This window comes from Uloborus diversus, chromosome 1 (assembly GCF_026930045.1).
Source record: "Uloborus diversus isolate 005 chromosome 1, Udiv.v.3.1, whole genome shotgun sequence".
In the NCBI taxonomy this organism is placed as follows: domain Eukaryota; kingdom Metazoa; phylum Arthropoda; class Arachnida; order Araneae; family Uloboridae; genus Uloborus; species Uloborus diversus.
In genome coordinates, this window is record NC_072731.1 from 59,442,273 (window position 1) to 59,468,283 (window position 26,011).

The 26,011-nt window shown below is 33.6% G+C and overlaps 1 protein-coding gene across 1 annotated transcript in view; it reads right to left on the reverse strand.

The window, feature by feature from the left end:
• Nucleotides 1-11,344: 11,344 nt before the first annotated feature.
• The window catches only part of LOC129234590 (uncharacterized), a 29,255-nt gene continuing 14,588 nt past the window's right edge, over nt 11,345-26,011 (reverse strand). Inside the window, exons 10-13 of the mRNA XM_054868614.1 lie at nt 18,085-18,127; nt 16,989-17,011; nt 14,699-14,768; nt 11,345-12,249 (exon numbers count right to left, since the gene is read on the reverse strand). Of these exons, the coding sequence (XP_054724589.1) occupies nt 12,061-12,249; nt 14,699-14,768; nt 16,989-17,011; nt 18,085-18,127 (325 nt within the window). The 3' untranslated portion in view covers nt 11,345-12,060. The remainder of the gene's footprint in view (nt 12,250-14,698; nt 14,769-16,988; nt 17,012-18,084; nt 18,128-26,011) is intronic.

Genomic DNA, 26,011 nt, shown 5'->3' on the forward strand with positions numbered 1-26,011 from the left:
AAATTTTCACCACAGTTGCTTTTGATTTTAAAATTGTCACTATTCTGGGAAGACCTACTATCCCCCTATAGCGAAAATGTATGGGGTAAGTGGGACTCCTCTTTTTAAAGACTTATTAATAATATCTTCTGCAAAAATTCCTATTGCAGTACGCACTTTAATTTAAGCATTACATAGACATAAAGAATCAATCAAAATTAATGCAAAAGCACTTGTTTGAAAAATTTTGCTTGAACTCCATAAGTCTTTTTTTTTTTTTTTGACAAAAGTTGTATGACCTATCAAAACGTTCCACGAAACCCAACTATGTGCAAAACCAACCACCGTGAAGAAATGTGACATTATCGGTGTGAATTTTTTTTAAAGCAATATGCATATTTCAGTTTAAGGGGGGGGGAGTGACTTACTTACCCCAGTGACCCTACTTCCCCAAACCAAACTTAATTTCTTTGAAAACTTAACACTGAATGCCGGCTACTTAAGAAGAAAGTAACAACGTAAGGCAGAAACTTTGAAAGGAAAAAGAAATCGAACGCCAACTTATTCATCAAGACTACGGATGCATTAAAAGTGTCAATATTGACGTCGTCCTCATATATATAATAGCCAATGATCGAGAAACCCGCGAGTTTCAACAATGAAACTGGCACCATGGCATGATAATTTGTTAATATGTTTTGGTAAGGTTTCACATGCAGGCTTTATCGTGACAAGGCTGAACTCGATCCTGCAACTTAACTGTTTTACCGGTAAGACTGCGTCATTTCAGGGGAATGATGAGACGAAAAAATTGTCAACAATGAACGCTACCTACTGGAGTTTAGGGTTCATCCACTGGAGTTAGGGTTAACATTTTAAGTATCAAAAAATATTACCGAACAGGCAATGGCTTCGTTCAAATGTAGAAGCAATTTTCACCAGTCATACCTATACAGACGATTTTCTAGTTGATAAAGGTGAACTCTGCACCTCTGAGCCAGAAGGAGGTAAGTCACACGGATAAGTTTCCAGGAGAGAGGAAAATCCTTTTTCTGGCGAATGCAAAGGATAAGACGTGCGCTCTTTTAATCCTGGTAAAAAATTGAAAAGGATTTTTTTTTTGAAAGAATTACATTCACATGGCACGATGTGGAATAGGCTTCTACATACAATGCACTAATAAACGAGAAATCGCAATTTTTAGACTTACGTCCTTCCGGCTCTGAGGTACAGAACTTATCCTTATTGCAAGCCACTATCGGAAAAGGATTAAAAAATTGCCATCTATGTCTCTCAATGTAAGTTTAAAATTTTTGTGTGTTAATAAAAGTTTTTTTTTTTTTTTGTAAACACTCGTACAAGCTTTCAACAGCACGATCTTTTGCTATGTATCCTACAATAAGTAAATTGAACAAAGAGATTAACTACTGGTGGCTCAATCAATATGAATTCTAGGAATAGCACGTGCCCTATCGGTCTGTTGTTAAACCTGCATACTTTGACCAATCTACTTTAATGTACAAATTCATCATTAGATTTAAAAATCTCTTCGTCCGTTGTCTATGTCAACAATGATTAACAATTTTTACTTTCTTCTATATCTAATATATAGAAGAAAGTATTGGATTCCTGCAAATTTTCGAATTTCGAATTTTGACGGATTCGAACGTTTTGAGGTGTGCTGAGTTCATTTCGACTATTTTTGGAAAATGTCTGTGTGTGTGTGTGTGTATGTGTGTGTGTGTGTGTGTCACGTCTGTGTGACCAGTTTTTTGTGGCCGCTCTACAGCAAAAACTACCGCATGAAATTGAACGAAATTTGGTACACATATGTGCCCCATGTGAACTTGTGCCCATTGGTTTTTGGCGCGAATTCCTCCAAGGGGGGGGGGCTTGTTTAAAATACATTAGAAAATCAAACAGCAAGTTAAGTTCTATGGCAAGAAATCAACGCATTATCAAGATTACTTATTTCTTTAACAACAAAACTTTGTTTAGAAATGCTTTTAATAAACTAATATTGGAAAGTCTCGAGATGGACTTAAATCTTTTACAACGTCTGTATTTCGTAAAAGAAACTCTTTTAGGACAATCATTTGGTTACTAGACTAGCAGTTTTTTCAATTTGCACTTACAGTTTTCGGTTTCTTTAACTAGTGATTCACTGAATTTTATGATTAAGATTTCGGTTATCTTTCACTTCCCATCGTCCATTTTTTTATTTTCTCTTCAGCAAGCTTCAAAAATGGAACCAGCTTGCTTTGCTAATATGAGATCAGACCAAGCTTCGTAGAAATGGACATTAATGTCCCGAACCGTTTAAAACAACGTATTGCATAGCAAGAAAATAAACGGGGATAAAGTCCCGTCAGCGTACCCGCCAGTGGTTATGTTTCCACATAAAAATTACTACGTAAAAGTAACAATTAAAGTTAGATGTTATTTATTCTAGTACCCTTATGTTTCTTTATGAAAATATTCACTACAAAAGTAAGAATTGTTCCACCAGTTTCAAATATTACAATACGAGCAAACAATTTATAGTGTGAAGTTTACTGGTTAGTGTTTGTTGTCTACATTAATAATGCACATTAAAAGATCTAAAATTTTACTTCTTAATCATGATATCTTGATGATGTGCCACTATTGATTAGATCGGTTTTACGCCACCGCGCACCAGTTATGTAAGCTAACTTGTGAGCGTTTTGTGGCATGAAAAAGAATTAAAACTATACTTTAAACCAATTGTCCGTACGTTTTCACCAGATTTTGAGTTCTGTACCTTTAATTGCTTAAGTGCAATGAATTCAGGATGTGCTATTTTTTTATAGATATATAAAACTTTAGATTAAAAAAAATAAACTCAATGCTACGTAATGCTACATACAGCTAATAAAATTTTCAGAACTTAAAACTTAAAAAAAGCCTCCCCAAACTATATAGTTCTTGATAGCACATTTGCTATGACATGCTTTTTCTATGTAGGAAAAAAATCATTTAATCTTTTTTTTTAATTATTGAGACCTCTATGACTAAGAAATAGTAATTCTTAAATTTATTCTGTAAATTATGCAATCAATGAAAATAAAAAAGGGTCCACCATTCCATTAATCGTACAAAATCAGTACTGCTGTATTCAAAAACAAAAACAAAAATTCTACTTACAGACACACGTGTTGGTCTTCTTTAACTTATTTTTTGATAAGTGTAAGTTTAAAACTGATGCCCACGGTCAATATTAAAAAAAATACAGGTTTCATAAATCCACACGCAATTGTATTTATTTATGTTTGCTGCGTATGATAATAAAACGACTAATCAATAGCTAAATTTAACATTTAACTGATATGTTCACGAAAATAATAAGAAGCAGTTTTCAATTTCCGACTAGTTTTAAACTACTTACGTACTTAAACTACTAAACGAACTTTAAAGTCTAAACATTTTCAAAACAATTTCCTTCCATTCCCATAAATAAATCAAATCTAAAAAATATACGTCCTTACATTCTTGCAACTGTAAGAATTTCATGAGAGGCGTGAATGTATACTATAAACAAGTATGTTGTGGCTATCACGAAACTTTCTTCTATAGCTTTCTAATGAATTCTGATCCTTCCCCATGCTTGACAAGAAAGCAATATTCCCTGCAAAAATAAAATTACGCACACAAAAAAAAATTGGCGACCGTCCCAATTTCCGAATTATCGCAAAAGCAAAGTAAAGAGCGAAAATTGAAAGTAATTTTAAAAGCCTTGCTTGATTTAATTACAAATATTTTATTTGTTACATAAGTTGGCAACAATTAAAAATTTTATATCATTGAGATAATGTTTCGATCATTTCCATAGAGTAAAAAAAATTACAGAGAGGCCCCGTCTATGGTAAAAAGGAGATGAAATAGAAGCCGGGATTATGGGATACAGCAGTTCAGTGATGGGTGGGAGGGCGGGGTGCATGATTTTTTTGCGAGAATAACTTTCACCAATCTTAGGAAGGGACCGAATAAAGTAGCTTGTGGATTAGTTTGAATTTTAATTCATGTTTTGATGCAATATCAGAAACGTGCTTCATAAATTTGCAACAATATCTAAGTTCAAATTGACAACCAATTGAGATTCAGTAATAGAATGTTTTGGATCAAAATGTATCTCAAGATATTTATCAACATGCTAAGGATCTTGGGATACAGCGGTGCAACTTCCAGCTTCAATTTCTTGGTAAAGCGGGATCTCTCTATGTAATTTCTTTACTCTTTGGATCATTTCCCAACAATTAAAATCTTGTGAAATACGCATACGACGGTGGATTACGATTTATCTTTAAATAAAAATCTTAAAAAATCTTTTTTTATTCGCGCAAAAAAATATTACAAAATTGGAATTCTGAAATTTTGAATTCATATTATGTGTTTTGGAATCACGAGTTGCAACAGGATCCTACTCATTGGAGTTATTGTTTCTAGAAACGGCTCCTGTTCCCCCAAGCCTGCCCCTCCTCTTGGGCGGTTATGTGTGTATAGTTGTGTGTGTGCGTAGACCTGCGTGTACGCTCGTAGGTGTGTGTGTGTGTTTATGAAGTGGTGCTTGTATGTGTGTGAGTGTGCAAGCGTGCGTGTGTGTAGGACATGGATGCCAACGACTAGGAGAAGCGGCTACAGGGGGGACAGTGCTCAGGAATAGAGGGGACGAGCCTGCAGAGGACGGTGGGCAGTGGTGCTGCACAGGCCCCTGGTTCAAGCTCAAAAAGGAACCGGACCCCAAAGACGGTCAAGTGATAACAATAAGCAGTCGTGATTGCTCAAATATCAGCCCCTCTTTTGAAGCGATTGGCGCCAAAATTGAACCAACGCCCGTTTACATATGGGTTCGCATTTATTTCAAATTTCATCCAGAACGTAGGATTACTTCTTGAGATATAGCACTCGCAATGAAAAAGAACGTTCGATTGCAATACCCCTTTTCAGCTACTCTGCCGTGTGTAGGAAAAAGGCAGTAACTTCATTTTTATTTTATTTTTATTTATTTTTTTTTATCATCTCTTGTACGTTATCTTGATTACAAAAGCTGGCTTATTTGGTTTCCACTGAAAAAAGGTGCGAAAAAAATGTCTGCTTCCAACATTATCCTACTGTCAGTATTGAATCCACCAAACATTTCTTCAAATATTTCGAAAACTCATTTCTGCAGATACTGCCGTTTACGCATAACTCAAGAAACGTTCCATTGCTCCCCTCACCCCCCCCCATGGAGAAATTCGCGCCAAAAATCGTTGGGCACAAGTTCACACAGGGGCACATATGTGTACCAAATTGTGTTCGTTTTCATGCCGCAGTTTTTACTGTAGAGCGGCCACAAAAAAACTAGTCACGCACATACAGACACACACAGACAGACATTTTCCAAAAATGGTCGAAATGGACTCAGGACACCTAAAACGTTCGAATCCGTCAAAATTCGAAACTTTCCATGAAATCAATACTTTCTTCTATACATTAGATATGAAAGAAAGTAATAAATTATAAAAAATTAATTAACTATAATTTACTAATTTTTGTGATCACATGCAAGTAGTTTCGACATTACCGCCATTTTTAGTTTTAGTGCATTTTTTGTCCACATATCCCTGTGAATCAGTTGATTTAGTCAAAATGTCGAGGAAGTATAGATATTAAAAGTTGCCACAGCTATTTACAAGTTAACAACCTAATGTTCAAAAACTTTTCAAGAAGAAACAGTGGCTATTCTTTTTTTTTTTTTTTGATGTTTGTTAAAGTAATTGGTATAAACTGCCAACATTGCCTAAATCCTGCATTGCTTCAAATTTTGTTGCATTTAGTTCTTTGATTTCATGTGTTTTAACAAGAATAGGTTCAAAATAAAGTTATGTGCAGTAACATTAAATTTGTTTACAAAATTATCGTTTTACTTGTAAAATAACACGTTTCAGCTACCCGCAACTAGCTTCAGTTTCAAATTTTTACTATACCCTTGTGCTGACACATATGGTGAAGGGGGGGGGGAGTGAGCTCACATCAGTGTTCAAAGTGAGGCGCAGACCCTGAAACATTGAGTAACCAAGCAACCATGGAACATTCTCGTATGTTTTAGTGCGAGGCAGAACTTTCACAAAAGCTAGGGGAAGAAAATCATGCAGGCAATCTCCTATGATGCAACTTAATGAGGCTGAGACAGTGGTGACCAACCCACGGTACGCATAACACAGTGTGGCACGTCAGAGAACTAATATTGGAATCGAAACATTTTTTGAAAAAAAAAAAAAAAATGTTGAACAAACCGGCTTTAAAAAAAAAAAAAAAAAAATAGATTCTGAGGTCGTATCGCGAGCACAATTTCTAATTCTTCACACAAATTTCTTCACTAAAATTTCTTCTTGCTGACTATCTAAAAAGGCTGCGTAATTTTAATTTCATCAGATGCTTTTTCGGCTATTTATTTATTTAAAAAAATGTTATTGTTTTTAGTTCCTATTCTGAGACCTTTGAGGCAACAAGGGATTCTCAATTTTCCCCTCTTGATGGTTATTTCGCCACTAAACTACTTACTTTCTGCAGCAAACAGACGACTGATGATGACACATTATCATTATGAAATTTAATTCAGACTTTTAACGTTACCCTTATTTTATTAATATTTATACATAAATTCTACACTTTGCAAAAGCAGTCACTCAAACGTGGTGGCTGTAAAACGTAAACTTGAAATGTGCCAAAGACGCCAACTCTCAGTAGTTATTATTAAATGTAAGACCCGAGCATTTATAAAAAATGTATTGAAGAAAGTCTCATGGGGGCCACAATGCACTAGTTTAGTCGCATTGGAAAACCGAAAGCGGCACGCTTATATTTTTCTCGCTAGATAGTAGTTACTCTTTCCAAAAATGTTGACCACCCTTGCCTTAGAACAACAACAACTTAGTTATTAAGCACTTTTATCATACTTGGCCTGATTGTCACGGAAAAATCTGAGGCTTGCTTTTGCTTATATCTCAGCAACTTGACCACTTGGATACTTCGGGATTTCACTAAATGATTTGCTTAATCTTAAGGTAAAGTTGAAATTCTAAAATAAAACTATTATTTTGGTTAGGATGGAAAGCAGCAAATTTCATGAACATTCCGCATTAAATGTTTAAATATAAAACCCTTTGTTACAAATTTTGTTGGCTTGCAGCAGTAACAGTAACGTTAATATAGTAATTCTATAATTAAAATTTTGAACCAAGGCTTCTCTGAAGCAAGCATGAATCACTGTCATTGCTATTGTAAGATTTTTATCTTGACTTACGCCAATGATCTAGTACGGGACTAAGTCAACAGACATATTAGGATCTTTATCACAAGTAACTTGTATGCTGTGAAACCATTCTTTCGCTTATATCTCAGCAATTTGACCACATAGAGACTTCGGAATTTCACTAAATGATTTATTTAATCTTAAGGTACAACTTAACGTTGAATAAAAATTTTGTTTGAAAGCGAAAAACTTTAAAATTAGAAATTAAAAAAATACTTTTCATAACGCACTGAAAAAAACAAAATAACTTTTTTGGATCAGAAAGGACAATTTAAATATTCTTGTAGTTTTCAATTATTTCATGAAAATGACATCACAAACGAAGAAAAGGGCGGCTCAATTCATTTCAAGTTAAACTTTCCCAGAAAAATATGCATGTTTCAACACTCAACTTTATGATCGAAAGCCAGGTAATGATAAGAACTTCTCTACGCCTGACTTGAGCAGAACTTTGCTTCGTTCGTGGTGTTCTTTTCTTGGGATAATTGAAAACTACAAGAATACTTAAATTGTCCTTTCTGATCCATAATTTTTTGTTGTTGTTTGAGTGCATTATGGAAAATAGTATTACAGTAAAACCTGTAAAGTTGACCACTTGTCTATGTTGACCACCTTTGTCAGGAACGGAATTTGTCCTATCTCATATAATGAAGGAAACCCTCTGTAACTTGACCACCTCTCTATCTTGACCACCTGTTTATCTTGACCACTAATGTACGCCAAATTTGGTTTGGAGTATTGTAAAAAACCCTTTGTAAATTGACCACTTGGTTTATTTTTTAAAACTTTATTCAGCAAATTATTTTCTTTTATTATTTATTTACTTATTTATTATTATTATTATTTTATAGTATTAAAAACAAAAATGTTTTTAATGCTATGATGACAGACTAGCATTTTCCTAACTAAACAGCAGCAGAAAGCTTATGCTGCTCTTTACTCTCCAAACATGTTTTTCATTTGTTGTTCTATTTGAGAGAACTTTTTGTACTCTGTTCAATAAAAATAGGTGTCAGTAGAAAGGTTCAAAATATTTTCTTTCAGTTGCAATATGTTGTGGCAACACAGGAGTTGCTCAAAAAGATCTGGCCCGGATCTATATATTTTGTGCCTCCCTGCAACAAAATATGTAGGGCCCCTCACTAGTGGCCAGCAGTGTCTATTTGTAAAGTGCATAAGTCTTAGTGCTAGTTTTTTTCTATTTTTCTTCGATTTCTAGGGCCGTTAGCCCCTTTAAGAGCGCGGGTCCCTCGCACAGCGGGTACAGATCTGGGCCTGCTAATGAGTAATGTTACATGATTCTGGTGCAAGGGATTAAGAGATAGGACATTTTAACTTTCCCTTTATGAACTGGGAGAGTCGAGTTTATTACTCTTTGTGCTATGCATAAAAAGGCTTCAAAAAGAAAGTTAGTTGAACTTGAGATTAATAAAAAATATGAAATATTAAAATTAATTGAAAATGGAGAAAGCCAGAGAAAATTAGCTGGCATGTATGGAATTTCTAAACCTACAGTGTCTAATATAGTTAAAAACAAGGAAAAAATAACAAAATTATTTGAATAGTATTTTTAAATATTGTTTCACTTCCAATAATGTTTAACACTGAAAGTGAGTTGAACAGAAAGAGCAAGGGTGAATTCCTCAAAAAATGAATACATGGTGCAAGAAATGACCAAAAAAAAAAAAAAAAATGCCGCCCTTTATAAGTTGGCCAACTGTCTAAGTTGACCGCCAAAGTGCTGCACCGCAAGTGGTCAACTTACACAGGTTTCACTGTAGTATTTTTAAAAAAATTCTGTTATTTTTCTTTTATCTTATCAATTTTCCAAAATTTTCCAGGGTTTTGAATTTGAAATCTTCTGAATGCATTTCCTTTCAGCTAGTCTTCAGGCAAATACTTCAATAAGACGCATGGATATCATCGCTTATAGTTTGACTAATTGCCTCGCGAATTTCATTTGTTAATGTACAGCAAAATCTACAAAAGCACTTATTTTTGGTTTTTGTAATTTATTTAGCCTGAACATTGCACCCCCTAGCTTGGAAACGGCACGAGAAATAGAATACGAAAGCTCAGCTTGTGATTCTGAAGGGGAGCAAGAGGGGAGGGGTTGAAGGGTTAAGAAGATGATGCAAAACGTACGCAAAACAAAGGTATACAGGCTGTTCCGTTTTAACCTGCAAGACCTTTATTTTCGCAACCGTTAGTCCTAGATGTATCCTTCCAATTGCAAAAATGTTCAAAATCAGATGCAGGGTTAAGATATTGAAAGCACCTTTTGGTGGAAAATACAGTGGTTGAAAAATGTTTAAAATTACATGTGTGCATAGAGTGTGATTTTTTCAAATTATTCAAAGTTTTGCAGTGTGTTTTTGCGTATCACGACATAACATTTGCATTAATTTTTGAATAGCAATGAAAAATATAACTATCTTGTTTTTCTTACTTTGACGAGATGTCATTCTTTTGAAAGAGCGATAAGTTCCAATCTCATCTTCTGTATGGTCCCTTAAAACTTTAAACTGGAATATCTCCTTGAGTTTTGGTGGCACAAATGTGAAGTTTTTTGTGTTAGTAATAGTTTTCAATGGGGATTATTTCTCTGAATATTAGTTAGGGGACCTAGGACGCATATAAAAGTTAAATTTCGTATTTTTGGATTCATTTTTATTTTTGCTTCAAACTTTCAATATCTCAACTCTGCATCGGATTTTGAACATTTTTGCAATTGTAAGCATACATCTAGGACCAACGGTTGCGAAAATAAAGTTCTTGCAGGTTAAAACGGAACATCCTATATATTTTTACCAGATTTTTATCCCTTTTAACCTTAATGGCTATGCTCCCATGGAGCAAATGCACTTCCAGACTACAAGAAAATATTATCTCAAGAATTTCTTAGCTTCTCAGATCCTTTAGTTCCTTGATTTCCTTAATTACCGCTTTAACTCAAATGGTTTGCAATAAAGTTATAGTCACTTTAAAAACCAGCGTTATTATCAAGTGCAAGGGAGTTGAATCGACTGCAAATTATTTGAACGCGGGCAGAGAGTTTCAATGGGCTGCTCGCAAACTATTTGAATTAGAGGAGCTCATGAAGGACAGCGGGGAACTAAACGATCTAAAAAGTTAATAAATTCTGGGACAAATGCACTTCCCGACTACAAGAAAAAAAATTCCCAGAACTTCCTAACTTTTTAGATCCTGTAATTCCTTGCTGTCTTTCATAAGCTCCTCCAATTCAAACAGTTTGCAAGCAGCCCATCGTCCCTCTAACTACCAGCGTCTATTTGAAGTGCATTGCTTAAAGTCTATTCAATTTACCATGACAAGATTCAATATCTATCAGTAGCAAAAGGTTTTCCGTGAACTTTTAAATGAGTGAAAGAATCTTGATTACAAGTTCTGCTTGCTAAAGTGCTCTCTACTGAATCATCAGTTGTAACAAAGCTTTTATGATCAAATCTGCAAGCAATAATGATGACAAAAGAATATTAACTTTTACAATAATTGGTAATCAATCATTCAACTCACACATGAATGTTGAATATGTGAATCACACATAGAACCCATACATTTCTACAGGTATAATTCAAGCATGTGTTTGGAAAATTAAAGATCACAGTTTTTTTAAATTTTGGTAAAGTTTTAAATGTTGTAACATTTCAAGGTTGATTTTTCATATCAAATATTCATACGGAAACAAGAAATAATTAAAAAGTTTGTTTGAAAATATAAATCACTTTTCACTCAATATGTGTACAAAGATTTGGCGAAAACTTTATTCAATCGAAGAAAATTCTAATCAACAGTTACTTTCAAAAGATGCAAATAAAAAAATATAAACACAATTTGACACCGCAGTGAAAATTTTGACTGGACTTGAATTTGATGTAACAAGACCACATGACTAGAAGGGTTATGCCAAAGCAATTACATTGAGTGATCAATGAAACATTCTTTGAATTAAACTTTCTTTGTATTTTTGCAGCATTTGTAAAAATGCTCTTTTACATTTTAAAGCAAATTTATTTAAATTGCATTCTAAGTCAAAGCAATCACATCAAGCTATCAATCAAACCTCTTTTTTCAAATTGAAGCCAAAACAAGCACATTAAACAAATTTTTTAAAAAAAATTTGTTATTTTTTATGAAGCATTTTTAAAGAAATTCAACGATAGTTTAATTTTTCGTACTAAAACCACACAACAAGCATTTTATACCGAAGCACAATCACACTAAGACATCAGTCAAACATTTTTTAATGCTGGATGTTCTTCTTTTATTTACAGCATTTATAAAAATGTTATTTTATAATGAAAGACTTCTAAAACAATTTGCAGAAACTTTAAGTGGTCTTAACAAAATCACATAACTGCCAATTTATGCCTCAGCAATCACATAAAGCAATCAATCAAATATTTTTTTTAAAATTTAATGTTCCATTCTTTACAGCATATATAAAAATTCTTTTTTAAGGAATATTTCTAAAGTTTACGTTTTCTAGTAATGTTGAAAACTAAATCACCTGTGGACTAAAAAAGGCGAACTACATTTATCATGCTACATTGATATTTAGATCCGAGTTTCTATTGAAAAAAAAAAGCTTTTTTCGTTTTGCTATACACAGAACATTAGCATGCACATTATCCTGCACTAAGCAACAATGTTTTACAAAGTTCAAAAAGTTATCACACCACAACAAATTTAAGAGGACTATGCAAAAATTCTGAAGTTTTGCTTCTAAGACAAAAGTTTAAGGACTATTTTTTCTCCCTTTCTTGTCCAGGAAAATACTGTTCTTCCCGTTTAGCATTGTAATCTTTCATGAATCTTTTGAAAGCGTAGTAGACGACGACTAGTAAAGATTGTAGAAAGTCTACACAGGCCACAATGCAAAATCCCAGCCAAAGACCAAGAAATCCACCGACGTGGCTAAACACTTCCACACCCTAAATAATAAAGGTTGGTTATAAGTTGAACAATTTTTAGTATAAAAGGCATAGTAAATGAATCAGTTTTTGTTGAAAGTGCGTAAGTCAAGTCACGAACAACAGTGCTGACTTATGCCCTTTTAGCAAAGAGTGATTCAAATAAAGTTGATTCGTTCTCCCGTTTGTCCCGCAAATGTGTAATATAAGATGCGTTATTTTTAGTAAGTTACTGCCCTATTCCCAGGGATAAGGCAGAAATACATGAAATACACAACCGCAGGCTCAGTCATTCCAGCCGAGGACTGCAGTTTCGTGCTTATTAGCACTCATCAGCCCGGCATAGGAAGTGACTGAGATGGAGGTGGAAAACCTCTTAAAGAAGCCAAAAGTGCCAAACAAACTGGTAGCTAATATAGAATTAGCACTGAGCAGACGGGTGACCGAAGCAATGATTCGGTTCAACTCGAGTAAGTTACACCCTATGGCCAGGGGTCTGGCAGTAGGGTGTAACTTACTGAAAATACCATGCCTTGCCTTCAATCTTCGAGTTGAACCGAACCATTGCTTCGGTCACTCGTCTGGTCAGTGCTAATTCTATATTAGCTACCAGTTTGTTTGGCTTCTTTAAGATCTTTTCCACCTCCAGCTCAGTCACTTTCTATGCCAGGCTGATGAGTGCTGATAAGCACGAAACTGCAGTCCCCGGCTGGAATGACTGAGCTGGCGGTGTATTTCTTGTTACACATTTCCATTTATTTCTAACCTAAAGAAAAACGAATGTGTGTTATAAGGAAACAGGTGAACTTTTATAATAGAAAAAAAAATCCTCATGTTAAAACCTAACTTCACTGGGTTATATATTTTAACTGAAAAACAAATTTGATGCAAAAAATGCTACTAATTATGAGATTCTTGACGTTGAGGAGAGATAAAATTTTTCAATTTTGGTAAATAGTTAAGTGTTTGGAACTTATTTCAACTTTCGAAGCTTTGATTACTTCGCGTACTTAATTTACTTTGAGTATAATGGTCACGGGGTCATATTTGAAAATAATTGCTCTCTGAATTAAATAGATCCAATACCTGTCAAGAGACCAATACCTTAAAGGATTTTTTTTCTGTCGTGCGCAATGTCTAGGATTTAATGGTTAAAAATTACAAGTATGCAATCTGTTGCACAGTTTGGTTTATGTGCTGGATCATGAAAATGTGTTTTCTAATGGCATTATTGCAGCTATTTTTTAATACTATAAAACTCAGGCATCTCAAGCATGAGACACATGCTGCTCATGATCCCTGGTTTAGACTGCGAACACTTTTCAGTGTTTCTGTGGTTTTCTGCTCTGCTCCACTTGTGCCTCACTTTGATTAGACTCTAAGTAAAAAAAATTTCAAACTGAGATGTCCATTATTGAAATGAAAGCGCAAAGTAAATAAAGCAAATTCTCAAGCAAAATTTGCCGAGAATTTGCTTTATTTGCGTTGTTTTTCATTTTAATCATTTTTTAGCACATCATTTTAGATGTATATCGTTTAAACTTAACGAATAAAAAAGTTCATACATTTTCTGGCACTAAAGATTTTATGAATGATTTTTGGAATGCAGGGTGCGTCGCAACTTCCTCCGGGGTTTGGAAGGTTTATAGAAACAAAAATATTACTAATAATGTGAAGAGGATCTTTGCCACTTCTTCTTTTTCACATTTTCCATTAGTCAACTTTTGGAGAGGGAGAGAATTGAAGAGACCATGTTCACAACACACGCAAACTAATTTATTTTCTATTCACTGACTCAATATACATGATGGGCAGCTAAGTTGCCCTTTTTCCCGAATAGCGGTCAAAAGATATGCCATAAAGTTATCCGCTTTCGGTCAGGAGGTTTTTTCCAGTCATGTCTTCACGACGGTCTATTGCCATATGAACTGAGGCGCTCTCATGCATCTGCGCAGCAGGCAATCGCGGAAAGCCCCATTACGCAATTATGGAGATCCCAGTTATTAATCTTGGGATCCCTGTCAAGTGTTATGCATGCAACCGCGTGGAGCATATAATTTCTTACATACTGCGACAATGTTAACTTTGATGGAGAAATAAACTACGTAAGTTATTTTTTCCAAATATTCGGCAGATATCAAGTCTAAAGTCTAATTCTTGTTTCACTCGCTGCAACATAACACGATCGATGGTCTATTTATTTTAATATGTTTGAGAGTATATGGGTCGAGACTACTAAATTTTGCTCACAGAGATAAAAAAAAAACATTCAATGAAATTGAAAACGTGAACTTGCATTACATTACAAGTGTACAAATAAAAGTAAACGATATCAAAAAAAAAAAAAAAAAAAAAACATTCAACTTTTATCTAAATTTCAGAACATTTAAATAACAGTTCGTTCAAAGCATATTATGCAGTTACTTTATCAGATGGTCACTGAAAATCAGTTGTAACTTTGAAGCTTTACCTCATATTTCGGCTTATGTGACATTACTGTTTTTTGAAGCTCTCTCACATTCAGGACAACAGTGGCAACGCTAAAAACAAATAAAAACACATTTCAAAATAAATAATTTAGCTGAACAGCCGAAAAATTATAAAATAAAAAAGGATACAAATAATTTCAATACATGCAATATGTAATACCAACTAACTAAAATGTTTGAGAAATGCAGGCTTTACTTTTAAATTATTTTCTAAAAATAAATAAACACAGCGCGCACTGATGCACCCATTAGAAGTTACACTTCTTAATTCTACATATATATTTTTTCTTTTTTTAATCGAGTTTTTATTTACGATGGGAACTTGATTTCTATATGCAGTAAAACTTGCTCACCCAATGTATGACACCGTGAGTTTTGTCTAACACAACAATTTATAAATAATGGAATTAAAAATTAAAAATAATCATGCTATAATTTTTCTTCGATAAATCCAAATGAATCTTATTTTTGTAGATCCATAAACTTACAATTGAAGATTTGCAATGATTATGAAAATATTATAAAAATTAAAAAGCACACATAACATGACAAATAAAAACTTAGCAAAGAGTGCGGAAAACTTAGGTTTGAATATCCACGGTAAAATGTATTTTACTTGAAGTTAACATTATGAATCGATTAATATAGACGCTGACAAAAATGTCATTAAATAATTTTATACCTTAAAATGTTTTGATCAGAAAAAGGACACACTGAAAAGTTAATAACCCAGATGCAATGCGTCCTAAGCCAATACAAAATTATTTTTAAAATATTTGATACATTACTTCTAAGCCTGCTTAATGAGAGGTCAATCTTAATGTTAAAATGAATGCATTTTTTCTACCTCATTGTATTTTTCTTTCTCTTATAAATTCCAAAACTAGTTTGAAAGTAATAGAAAGTACACCAAAACATAAGTTTTTGTTGAACCATCATATTTTTAAAAGTATATAAGTTAACATTATTTTAAAAAAATTAGTCTTAGTATTTGACAATATACGACTGATAATATAGCAGCGGAATGTGGGGCAAAGTGAAATGGTGAAATATTTACTCTGCTTTTAGCGCCACCTATCTGGTAATATTTTAATCTTATAGTAGCAATGTAAACTAGTCCTGTGAGTAAAAAAAAAATGCCATCGAAGATTAAAGAATATGATAATACACGCAATTTTCACAAATAGATAATCATATTGTAATATTTTGTTGTAGTCAAAAATTATTTTTTTTATTATAAACTTATAAACTTATTAATAACATTTTAAATATTAATTGAGACCTTCTAATACTCTAAAATATTTATTTAGTTAATAATTTGCTTATTTGTGTTTTAAATATTTTCTACAATCAGTCAAGTATATGCGGGGCAAAGTGGATGGGGCTAAGTGAAATAGTTTATTTTGTTTACTCGCTCATTCATTTACTATATCACTTAACTATTCATTTATTAATTCATTCATTACCATTCTTCCATCTAGCAATTCACTGTTTTATTCATTCATTCACTTATTTTCTTATTAATTCACTCATTCATTCACTTGCTCATTTATTTTCCTTCATATATTAATTAATAACTTTTTTAATTTTCAGTTTTTTTTATTTCAGTATCTTTTCATTTATTCATTAAACCTTTTGTTTACTGATTCGTTTGATCAAAAATATTTCCATCATTAAAGATAAATAATTCATCAGTAAAATATATCATTTTTCACTTTGCCTCCTGCAAAAAAAAAAAAAAAAAAAGTGAATATTTCCCCCCTTTTTTTAGAGTCGCAAATTTACTGGCAAAAATTTAAAAAAACACTATTACAATGTAAGTTTAATTATAAAATAGAATGTTCTTTCACTTTGCCCCACATTAACCTACTTAGCTAAGCACACGAATAACTGAGGAAAAAGTCAAATTGTTTCTGTTATCAAGGTTCACATATGTCATAAAATTGTAAAAAATTATCACGCCATTAAAAAACATATGTTACGTAATTTTTTAAATTACTTAAATCAGCCAAAAAACTGCAGTTTCAATTTTTATTAACGCTTCAAAATTTTGATCTTGAAAATGCTTTCTTAATTTTCCGACGCAATTATATTATTGAATGGCATACAGAACTGAATGGATCAATCATAGCGACTTTTACAATGGTACTATAATACTTTAAATTATTATTTCTATAAAACTAAAATATGATTAAAGCAATAAATTGAAAAAATAAACAGAGAAAAGCTTTTAAAAGAAGTACAGATTTTTAAATAAAATATACAACTTACTCTGTATAGTTTCCAAATGAAGGCTAAGAAAAAAAAAATAACTTGTAGAAAGTGTAAATATGAAATTAAAATTTAACTGAATTTTCTTCGAGTATTGTTAAATTTTTTTCCAAGACAATTTTTAAACTTTCAATCTCTCACCAATAAATATAAATTGCAACAAAGAGTTGACAAAATCATACATTTATTGAACAGAAGAGAAAAAAGGAAACAATCTTAACTTCATAATATTGGAATAGTTTGAACTTAACATATTAAAATACCGAAAAAAAAAAAAATACGTTACAGGTATATTTTTGTTTTTCCGTCTAAAAAAATCCTTGCCTGAGATACAGTAACGAGTTAAAGTTAGCACTCTGGATGCCATTTCTCACTTGCTATTTTCGACAAAATTTCTAAACTGCTTCATCTGATTTATTCCAAAACGGTGCGGATACTTTGATGGAGGGTTTTTTTTTGAAAGATAATCAATTTTTCTTTAAAACTATTTACACTACGTTGAAATATGGTTTCAGTTTTTCTTGCTGCATCCTTTTGAGAACAAAAATTAAATCAGTTATTGAATTTTTTAAAAAATCATAATTTAATTTTTTTTTTTTTTTTTTTTTGTTAATCAGTAGTATTGAGTACACATTCCTTGAAAAGGAGAGCTTCCACTTCTAAGTTTGACACGTTTCAAAAACATTTGAAGAAAATAGAGAGTCTTACTATATTTATATCTGTACAGGTAGATTTGAAAATTCATCAGCAAGTGGCCAGAAAACACTTTTCATTTAGTTATATATCCACATTTTCATTTTCAGCAGTACCCACTTTATCCAATGTTTTTTTTTTTTTTTTTTTTTGAAAACAGGGAATCAATACCACAAGCGAATCTTTTCACACTATGTTAAACGGTTGCACGCAAAAAAAAGTTTTTACCAGCGAATCGTGTTAAAACTGCGTTCTTGTTTTCCTAAAAAAAAGTTCCTGGATAAAGCGGCGACTAAAAATGAAAATATAATGGCAAATCTCTTACCAATTCATCGTAATTATTTTGTAATACGTTTTTTTTTTCGCATAAAGAAGAATGTTACGATTAGATTTAAATACATACCCCGTTATCAAACTCCTGAACTCTAAATTTGAATTTCCATTTTCTGAAAAAGAAAACAATTAAGTCAGTAAACGCGGAAAAAAAAATCAAGAAAGTAAAATATCCATTTTAAATTTTCCTATTCATTCTTTAATAGTTTTTTTTTTGTATTTGTTGGTACGAAACGGAAGAAAACTCTAAAAGTTGGAACCCAACATTAAGAAATCGCAATTGAGGGGCTGACATAGGGATGGCAGTAAATCACAAATTTCGATTTTATCGTTATTTTTACGGGAAAACCGGGGTTGCGGAGTTGGAGTCGGACTGATATTAGGGAAATGGAGTCAGCAGTCGGAAGTTAAAAATTCCAAAAATCTGAGTTAAGAGTTTCATTTTCCCTCAAAGCCCGCACCTCTGCCAGTACTTGCGGAATCGAACTGATTTTGGGATAAAGGAATATGAGTCGGAGTCGAATGCTCTACAGTTTCCGGAGTCTGAGCCGAGCATTTTTCATTCGACTAGGCAGCTATGTGAAAAACAGTAAACGTTCAAATTCAATGGCATGGAATAAACAGTAAGCCAATGGATGAAATAGTTTAATTTCTACGAGGAACGGAAAATGGCCCTTGTATGTAGTCCACGATACTTGACCTGGCGTTTTTCGTTTCCCCTGTAAAAAAATTTACTTTTTTTTTTACTTACTGTCTTCTCCATATCAGTTCCTAAAATATATGCTTCATTTTAAATGAGTTGATAGCCTGATTTCACGGGACTCTGCTATTGAGGATAACTTTGAGCCACGTGAGAATTTTGATGAAACAGTGGAACTTTAAAGCAGAAAAATAAAACTTAAATGCATACAAACTCGAATTTGTACTTCACATCATCACAAAATTTCGAACATTCGTAATGTTGCAAAGTATAACAATGTAAGAAGAGTAATTTTAACAACAGCTTCAAAAAAGCTTTCGAACAGTAACTATACAGAGATAATGAATGATTCAATTGGCTGGGTACAATATTGACAAGCTTTTTTGGATAATGAAGAAAAGAAATCTTACATTGATCGGCAAGTGCAGCGTTGGGGCTCCTACTTCTTTTTCTAGTTAAACATACTAACAAATTTGAAAGTAGGCAAAGTTGATTGATGTAATTCAAGGTTACACTAAATGCCTACCGAGTGGTTTTGTGGTTAGGCGCTGTTCTCTTATTCCTAACTAGTGGCACCCGCACGGCTTTGCCCATAGTAGAAAAATAAAAAGATCATTTGGTTCGCCTGTATATTTACAACTAATGTATGATGAATTTCTCGCCAATGGGCTATATTCTTTTGCTTGCCCATGTTACGGTTCCACGTTATGATAATTCCGTAATTTTTTCGTCCACGTTGTGATAATTTCCTCGGGAAAATGTTCTTAAAATTGGAATACAAAAAGAACAAAATCGAATTTTTGAAAAGTCGCTTCAAAGGTGCACACCCCCATGCTATAAACTAATCCTGTGCCAAATTTCATGAAAATCGGCTGAACGGTCTAGGCGCTATACGCGTCACAGAGATCCAGACATCCTACATACGGAGAGACTTTGAGCTTTATTATTAGTAAAGAAGAAGATGAAGAAGGTGCAGGTTTGGATTAGACTCCCCATTCGGTTGACTTCCAAGATGCAGAAAAAATAGACAGCGTCTACACTGTTAAAACCAGGGGTTCCAGACGAGAGAATATATTCCCCCTAAGGTGAAGGCATGGTACCGAAGGGTGCCATACTAGCCAGGAAACGCAGCAGTAGTGCGAAAACAGCAGACAATCGCAGAATGAATCGTTACGCATGCGCGTTGACTTCGACATTCATTCAACCACTTCAATATGGCGGACGCAGGATCAGTAGCTCGATGTTACGTTCACATTGAATTAAGCAAAATATTGGATTAAAACTCTTCTAGGATTAAAACTTTCGAGGATTTAACTCCAAAATAACAAGTAAGTACAGCTTTTGATCACTTTGTAGCTTTCAGGGCTTTCAAACATAGTTAAAAGTGTTTTTAAAAGTACGTTTACTGCTTTTTATTGTTTAACGGTTACTGTATTGCTATTTCCAACATTCAAACCCATACTAAAAATATCTATCATTATTTTCTTGAGTACTCGATAAGCAACGTGTAACCACCACATTATTGACCAGCAGTAAGATAATAATCAACAAATGAGATGAAATAATGAAAAAAATGATTCTTGTGCTTCGTAGATTATAAAACAGAATTAGCAAGCGGGAAAAAATAACCTAAAAAATAAAACTCGTTCCGTCTAGTTTTTTTTTTTTTTTTTTTTTTTTTCATTCAAGTGTTTGAATCATTTCCTGTTAGCGGTTATCTAATTAGTGTTATTTTGTGAAGCCGATAATATAAAGTTAGAAATTTCTTTGGTTTTTAAAAGTGGCGAAAAATTTCTAGTCTTTAAATTTAAATATGTTTGTGACAGCTCTTGGATACCAAGTAAAGGGGGTAGATATTTATTGTTTTATTAATTTTTAATAGTACTGAAAAAAAAAAACTCATCAAGACTCAGAATTTTTTGACACGTTTTTAACGGCCCCAGAGTTGTTATTTTCATTATTATCATTTATTTTATTAATTTAAAGAAAATGATAAAAATTTCACTGGTCCGTAATTCCTTTCATTTGCTTTTACTTGTCGTGGGTCAAAAGAGGATGAGAAACACTGAGTTAGAGCACGATCAGATGAATTAAAGCAACGCTTCTTAACTATGTTGAAAACTCTGAAATATGATCAAATGCTGTAATTACAAGTTTTAATCTTTTCCAGTGCTTAATTCAATGTGAAAAATTTCCAAAACGTAGAATATCATGAATCAAAACTAGATATATGTAAAAAAAAGAACAACTACACAACTGTATTCAAAAACACACACAATACGGAAGAGGGGGGAATAGGATTTACAGTAGAAATCAGTAAGGGTGCCATTTTTCTCTCAGAAGGTTCTTTCTGGTCACCCCAGCTGCCTATCTTTTAGAAGGTGCCTGTTTTTCACCCAAATAAGAGGTGCCATTTCGGCTCCATATTGGGTGTCGCTGGTGAACAAGCTTTTCACCCCTGAAAGGTGCCAAACGCAACCTGTAGTTTTAACAGTGTATGTCCTATGAGTATGCGGTATGTAAAAGATCCCTAGAGTACTCGTTTGGATTGGAGTGCTCTTGTAAAATTAAACTCTTAGTGCAGTTTTGCATCGAAGAGAGCCCAGGTGCCTACATCTAGTGGGAAAACTGAGCATTGAAATTCTCGTGGTAAAAGCATCCTAAGACAGTGGTTCCACTAAAAGAATAGAAGCTATATCGGAGGATGTGGGAAAAGTTGTGCCTCTATCGCAGCCCCATTACATGGAAGGTTTCTCTAAATGACTGTACATAATTTGTTTTATTTTAAACTCACAGATGTATAAAATAGCAACTGATATTTTACATTAACAACAAGTTTTTCCCTGCACCAAATAATAATGCGCATAATCGATTCTTAGCTGGTGAAATAACTTTTTTACCTGTTTTCCCAAAGTACCATTTGTTTCTCCAAAAGCATACATCAGTAATTTTGACCTTTTTTTCTTTTGAAAGAATTATTTAAACAATCCAAGAGCATCGTTCGAAACCAGGAACAAAAAATATTTAACATAAGTAGAGCCTAAATCATCAAGTAAACTACAAAGCGCAATTGTTTCAAAGCTCCAGTGAACCTCTTTATCATTCCCAATAGGTTTATTTCATAACAAGAGATTTGTTAGCAAAAGTGACAACATGAGAAAACAGTATTCGTGCAAAACTGCAATGTGGTTGTGTTTTTCCGCTATCTTTTGCTCTTACTCATTAACTTCCATTGGTGATTTTGTTACAAAACCATATCCTCCTATAGTCTAGTCATTTTATACAAAAAAAAGGGGCTAAAATCGCAAAACACGATGTAGTTCTGATTTTTACTTTCTTCTATATCTAATATATAGAAGAAAGTATTGGATTCGTGCAAATTTTCGAATTTCGAATTTTGACGGATTCGAACGTTTTGAGGTGTGCTGAGTCCATTTCGACCATTTTTGGAAATTGTGTCTGTCTGTGTGTGTGTGTGTGTGTGTGTATGTATGTGTGTGTGTGTGTATGTATGTATGTGTGTGTGTGTGTGTATGTATGTATGTGTGTCACGTCTGTGTGTGACCAGTTTTTTGTGGCCGCTCTACAACAAAAACTACCGCATGAAATCGAACGAAATTTAGTACACATATGTGCCCCTATGTGAACTTGTGCCCATTAGTTTTTGGCGCGAATTCCTCCAAGGGGGGTGGAGCAATGGGACGTTTTTCGAGTTACGCGTGCTTACTATTCCTCAGGAAGTAACTGGCGGAATCAAACAAATTTGGTCCATATGTTGGTATTAACAGGAACAGGTGCTGATTCAATTTTGGTGTCAATAACTCAAACGGGGGTTGAGCTATAGAACGTTTTTTGTCGTCAATTGTGACTGCTGTATCTCAAGAAATAATGAACGGAATGAAAGAAAAATTTATCGGCAAGTAGCCCTTAGTGGGTATAAGAACTGATTTTATTTTTGTGTCAACAGCTAAAAAGGGGGTAGCGCAATCACCCGTTCTTTTTTTCCATTTTGAGTGCCCTATCTCAAGAAGTAATGCTACGTTCTGGTTGAAATTTGGAATATATGTGAATCCATTTGTAAACAGGCTTTGGTTCAATTTTGACGCCGATCGCTCTAAGAGGTGTTGATTTTTTTTCGTCTGCGTATTTCTCGTGATTTTAATTGTATGGAAATGATAGGAAATATTATCCATAGACTAATAATAAGAGTAGACCGAGCTATGGCAACCCTTTTGCTGCTCATAAACCAAACCATGTGACTGGTGGATATCCTAGCAACAGCGGGCGTTAATCGTAGCAGACGATCAACGCCAGCGCGAAATAAAATAAATAGAATTGATGGAACACGGAAGAATGATCTTTTATGGAGTCCGATTTGTAAATTTGTTATTCTAAGTTGTAAATATTTTGTTAATATAGTGAGTTTTTCGTTTAGATAGTATTGTGCATTTTCTTTAGTCAATTTCAATAACTCTCTAAGCAATAAAAGATGCAAGCGACCAAGAAGAATCAGCAAACGGTAAGATTTTTACCTACAGTTTCAATTTAAGATACCGATTAGCACATTTTTGCGTTAGCGCAAAACGTTTACGCCATTTCGTTCACGCCAACGCTGATAGCTCCAAATGAAATAAAAGTTACCGAAAACTGATCAAAAACTATTACTAATGTCAAAATAATGCATAACTAAAAGAAAAACAGTTCAATCTCTGCACCTGGATGTTTTTTTTAATGAAAACACATTGTCTTAAAATACATGTCGAGTGCCAAACTATAGATAATGCTGCCATCTAGCAACCATGCTGCCAAAGTCTTCGCCAAGCCCTTCCACTAGTCACATGATACATCTATGAACCAATTTTCTTCATCAGCAAGAATGAGAAAGCTCGGTCTACTCTTATTATTAGTCTATGATATTATCTCAATGATTTAAAATTTTTAACTGTTGCCATCTTATGTTTGTTAACAAATAAAATATTTGTAATTAATTCAAGCAAGGCTTTTAAAATAACTTTCAATTTTCGCTCTTTGCTTTGCTTTTGCAATAATTCAGACATTGGGATGGTCGTCAAGTTTTTGCATGTGTAATTTTGTTTTTGTTGGGAATATTGCTTCCTCGTCAAGCATGGGGAGGGATCAGAAAAAAAAAAGAAAAATATAGAAGAAAGTTTCGTGATGGTCACAACATACTAGTTTAATATGTTGTTTGGGTCAGTTAGAGTAGTCTAAATCTAAGTTTGCAGTTTTCAAAAACCTGTGCTCGCTGCGTAATTCGTGAAAAACTGCGAAATTTTCGGACTTTTTGTTTTAGTTTTTCCTTTATAACTCCTAAACTATCGAACTTTTGATGCTAATGTGAATATAAATTTTAAAGCACAATAAATTTTTAACAATTTAAGTGGGGTTCTGTGCGACCAATAGCTTAGGATATACCGTACTTCAAAAACTGGCCATTTTTGGCGAAAAATTAAAAAATTATACTTCGATCACATTCTACGCCAAATATGGACGTGAATTCCCACTTTAATAAAAAAAAAAACCTCGATATTCCGTTATAGTAATAATTGGCTTTTATTTAAGGCATAAACAAAGTCTGTAGATTCAATAATTCTTTTAAAATCGCAAAACAAACAAATTATCGGAAAATTCGATTTTTGAAGAAATGCGACAAAACATTTTTCAAGGCGATATGGAAGATCCTATTCTAAAAAAGGGGGGCAAAGAATGATATAATAAGACTCTAATGTCTGTTTATATACGTATGTATGCTGGAAAAACACGGCGGTTATAGAAAACTTAAATAGGTCAATAATTGACAGCCCTATGCAAGTAACGCGAGCATTCGTATCTACGCCGTCAACATTGATGAATTTTCGGCCGTATTTCATTTTTCAACTTGAAAAGTACCTGCCGGGTTTTATTTTGAATGAAGAATAATTTTGGTATCAAACGAATTTGTAATGAGATTTGAATATCCTAAGATGGACGAGCAGAGAAACAAAGAATAAATGAAAATGAAAGTTCACTCATTCTTTTTGCAAAAGCAAATGAAATTGTCCAGGTTCATCATATCAAACGTAAAGCTTCTGCGGGAAACCTAGTATGAAAAATGTACCCCTATACACTTCAAGCTTAATATTGTCGAATGTTTATACTTATTGAAAAATCATTCTAGCAGAAAGTATGGAGAAAAGGGATGCACCTAGAAAAATTAACCAAAATGGTTCCATTTTTTCACTTAGCTGATGGTCTCTATTTCTACGCAAAAAACAATGGAAGAAACTTCACGGTTTTGCGAATCAATAAATTTTCGCCTAGCTTGTGAGCATACATGTGTAATGAATGAACTAGTTCTAATAAAACTAAAGGAGAGCCCGAAAGAACTAATCCATAATTGTAACATATTAAACAATTCAGTTGTGTGCTTTTTCGGTGAATTTAATGAAGTATGTTCATGTTAAATTATTTTGAAGACCCTGGAATGATTTAGGAACGTTTTTACTGTCTTCGGATGCATCAGAACGACTGCGCGCTAGCCGATTATGATTTTATTTGACTTTTCCACATCAGAGTGATCCTGAAAAACGCTTTTTGAAATTATATAATAAACGACGCCTGAATGATAAGTTGCTTCCTAGGTTTGAACTTGAGGGCATAGAAAATAAAAACAACTAGAGAAACTTAATGGCCATCTAATAAAGTACATCTCAACAGATCGTAATCAATGATGAAGAGGATGTGGATCTTATTATTATTTTGTTGTTGTTGTTGTCTCAAACATTCAAAATATTTCCTTCCAGAAAAATGCCTAAGTCCAGTTAATTTGTATTCAGTTTTATACTTATTTTTTTCAACCGAGGAAAAATGGAATAACTCTTAGATACGTACTTTTTCTTCACAGGGGATGTGATACCACATCTTTCCATGTCTGACTAAGAAACTGCGCGGTGTTATTCAAACGAAGTGGTATGAAGTTGACCAGGCCACCATTAGCTTTCCTTCCTGGAGTGAGTATCGAAGCTTTAGCCGAAGCTGTAGAGATGGAGCTGGTTGCTCTGTATGAAAATGAGGCATTCCCCGATATTCTGCGACAGTATTCAGTTCCATCTGTTCCACAAAGCAGCATGTAATGCAACTGTGAACCGTCTTTGTTAGTTTTCAACCAAAAGAGTAGCTTCATTCCATTCGTATCGGAGGTACCGACAAGTAAGGGTCATTCTTCAAAAAGTGTAACTTTTCTGTCACACGCCTTTTACAGTGAAAGTTTTAAGGAACAATGCGGTTAACAATGATTTTT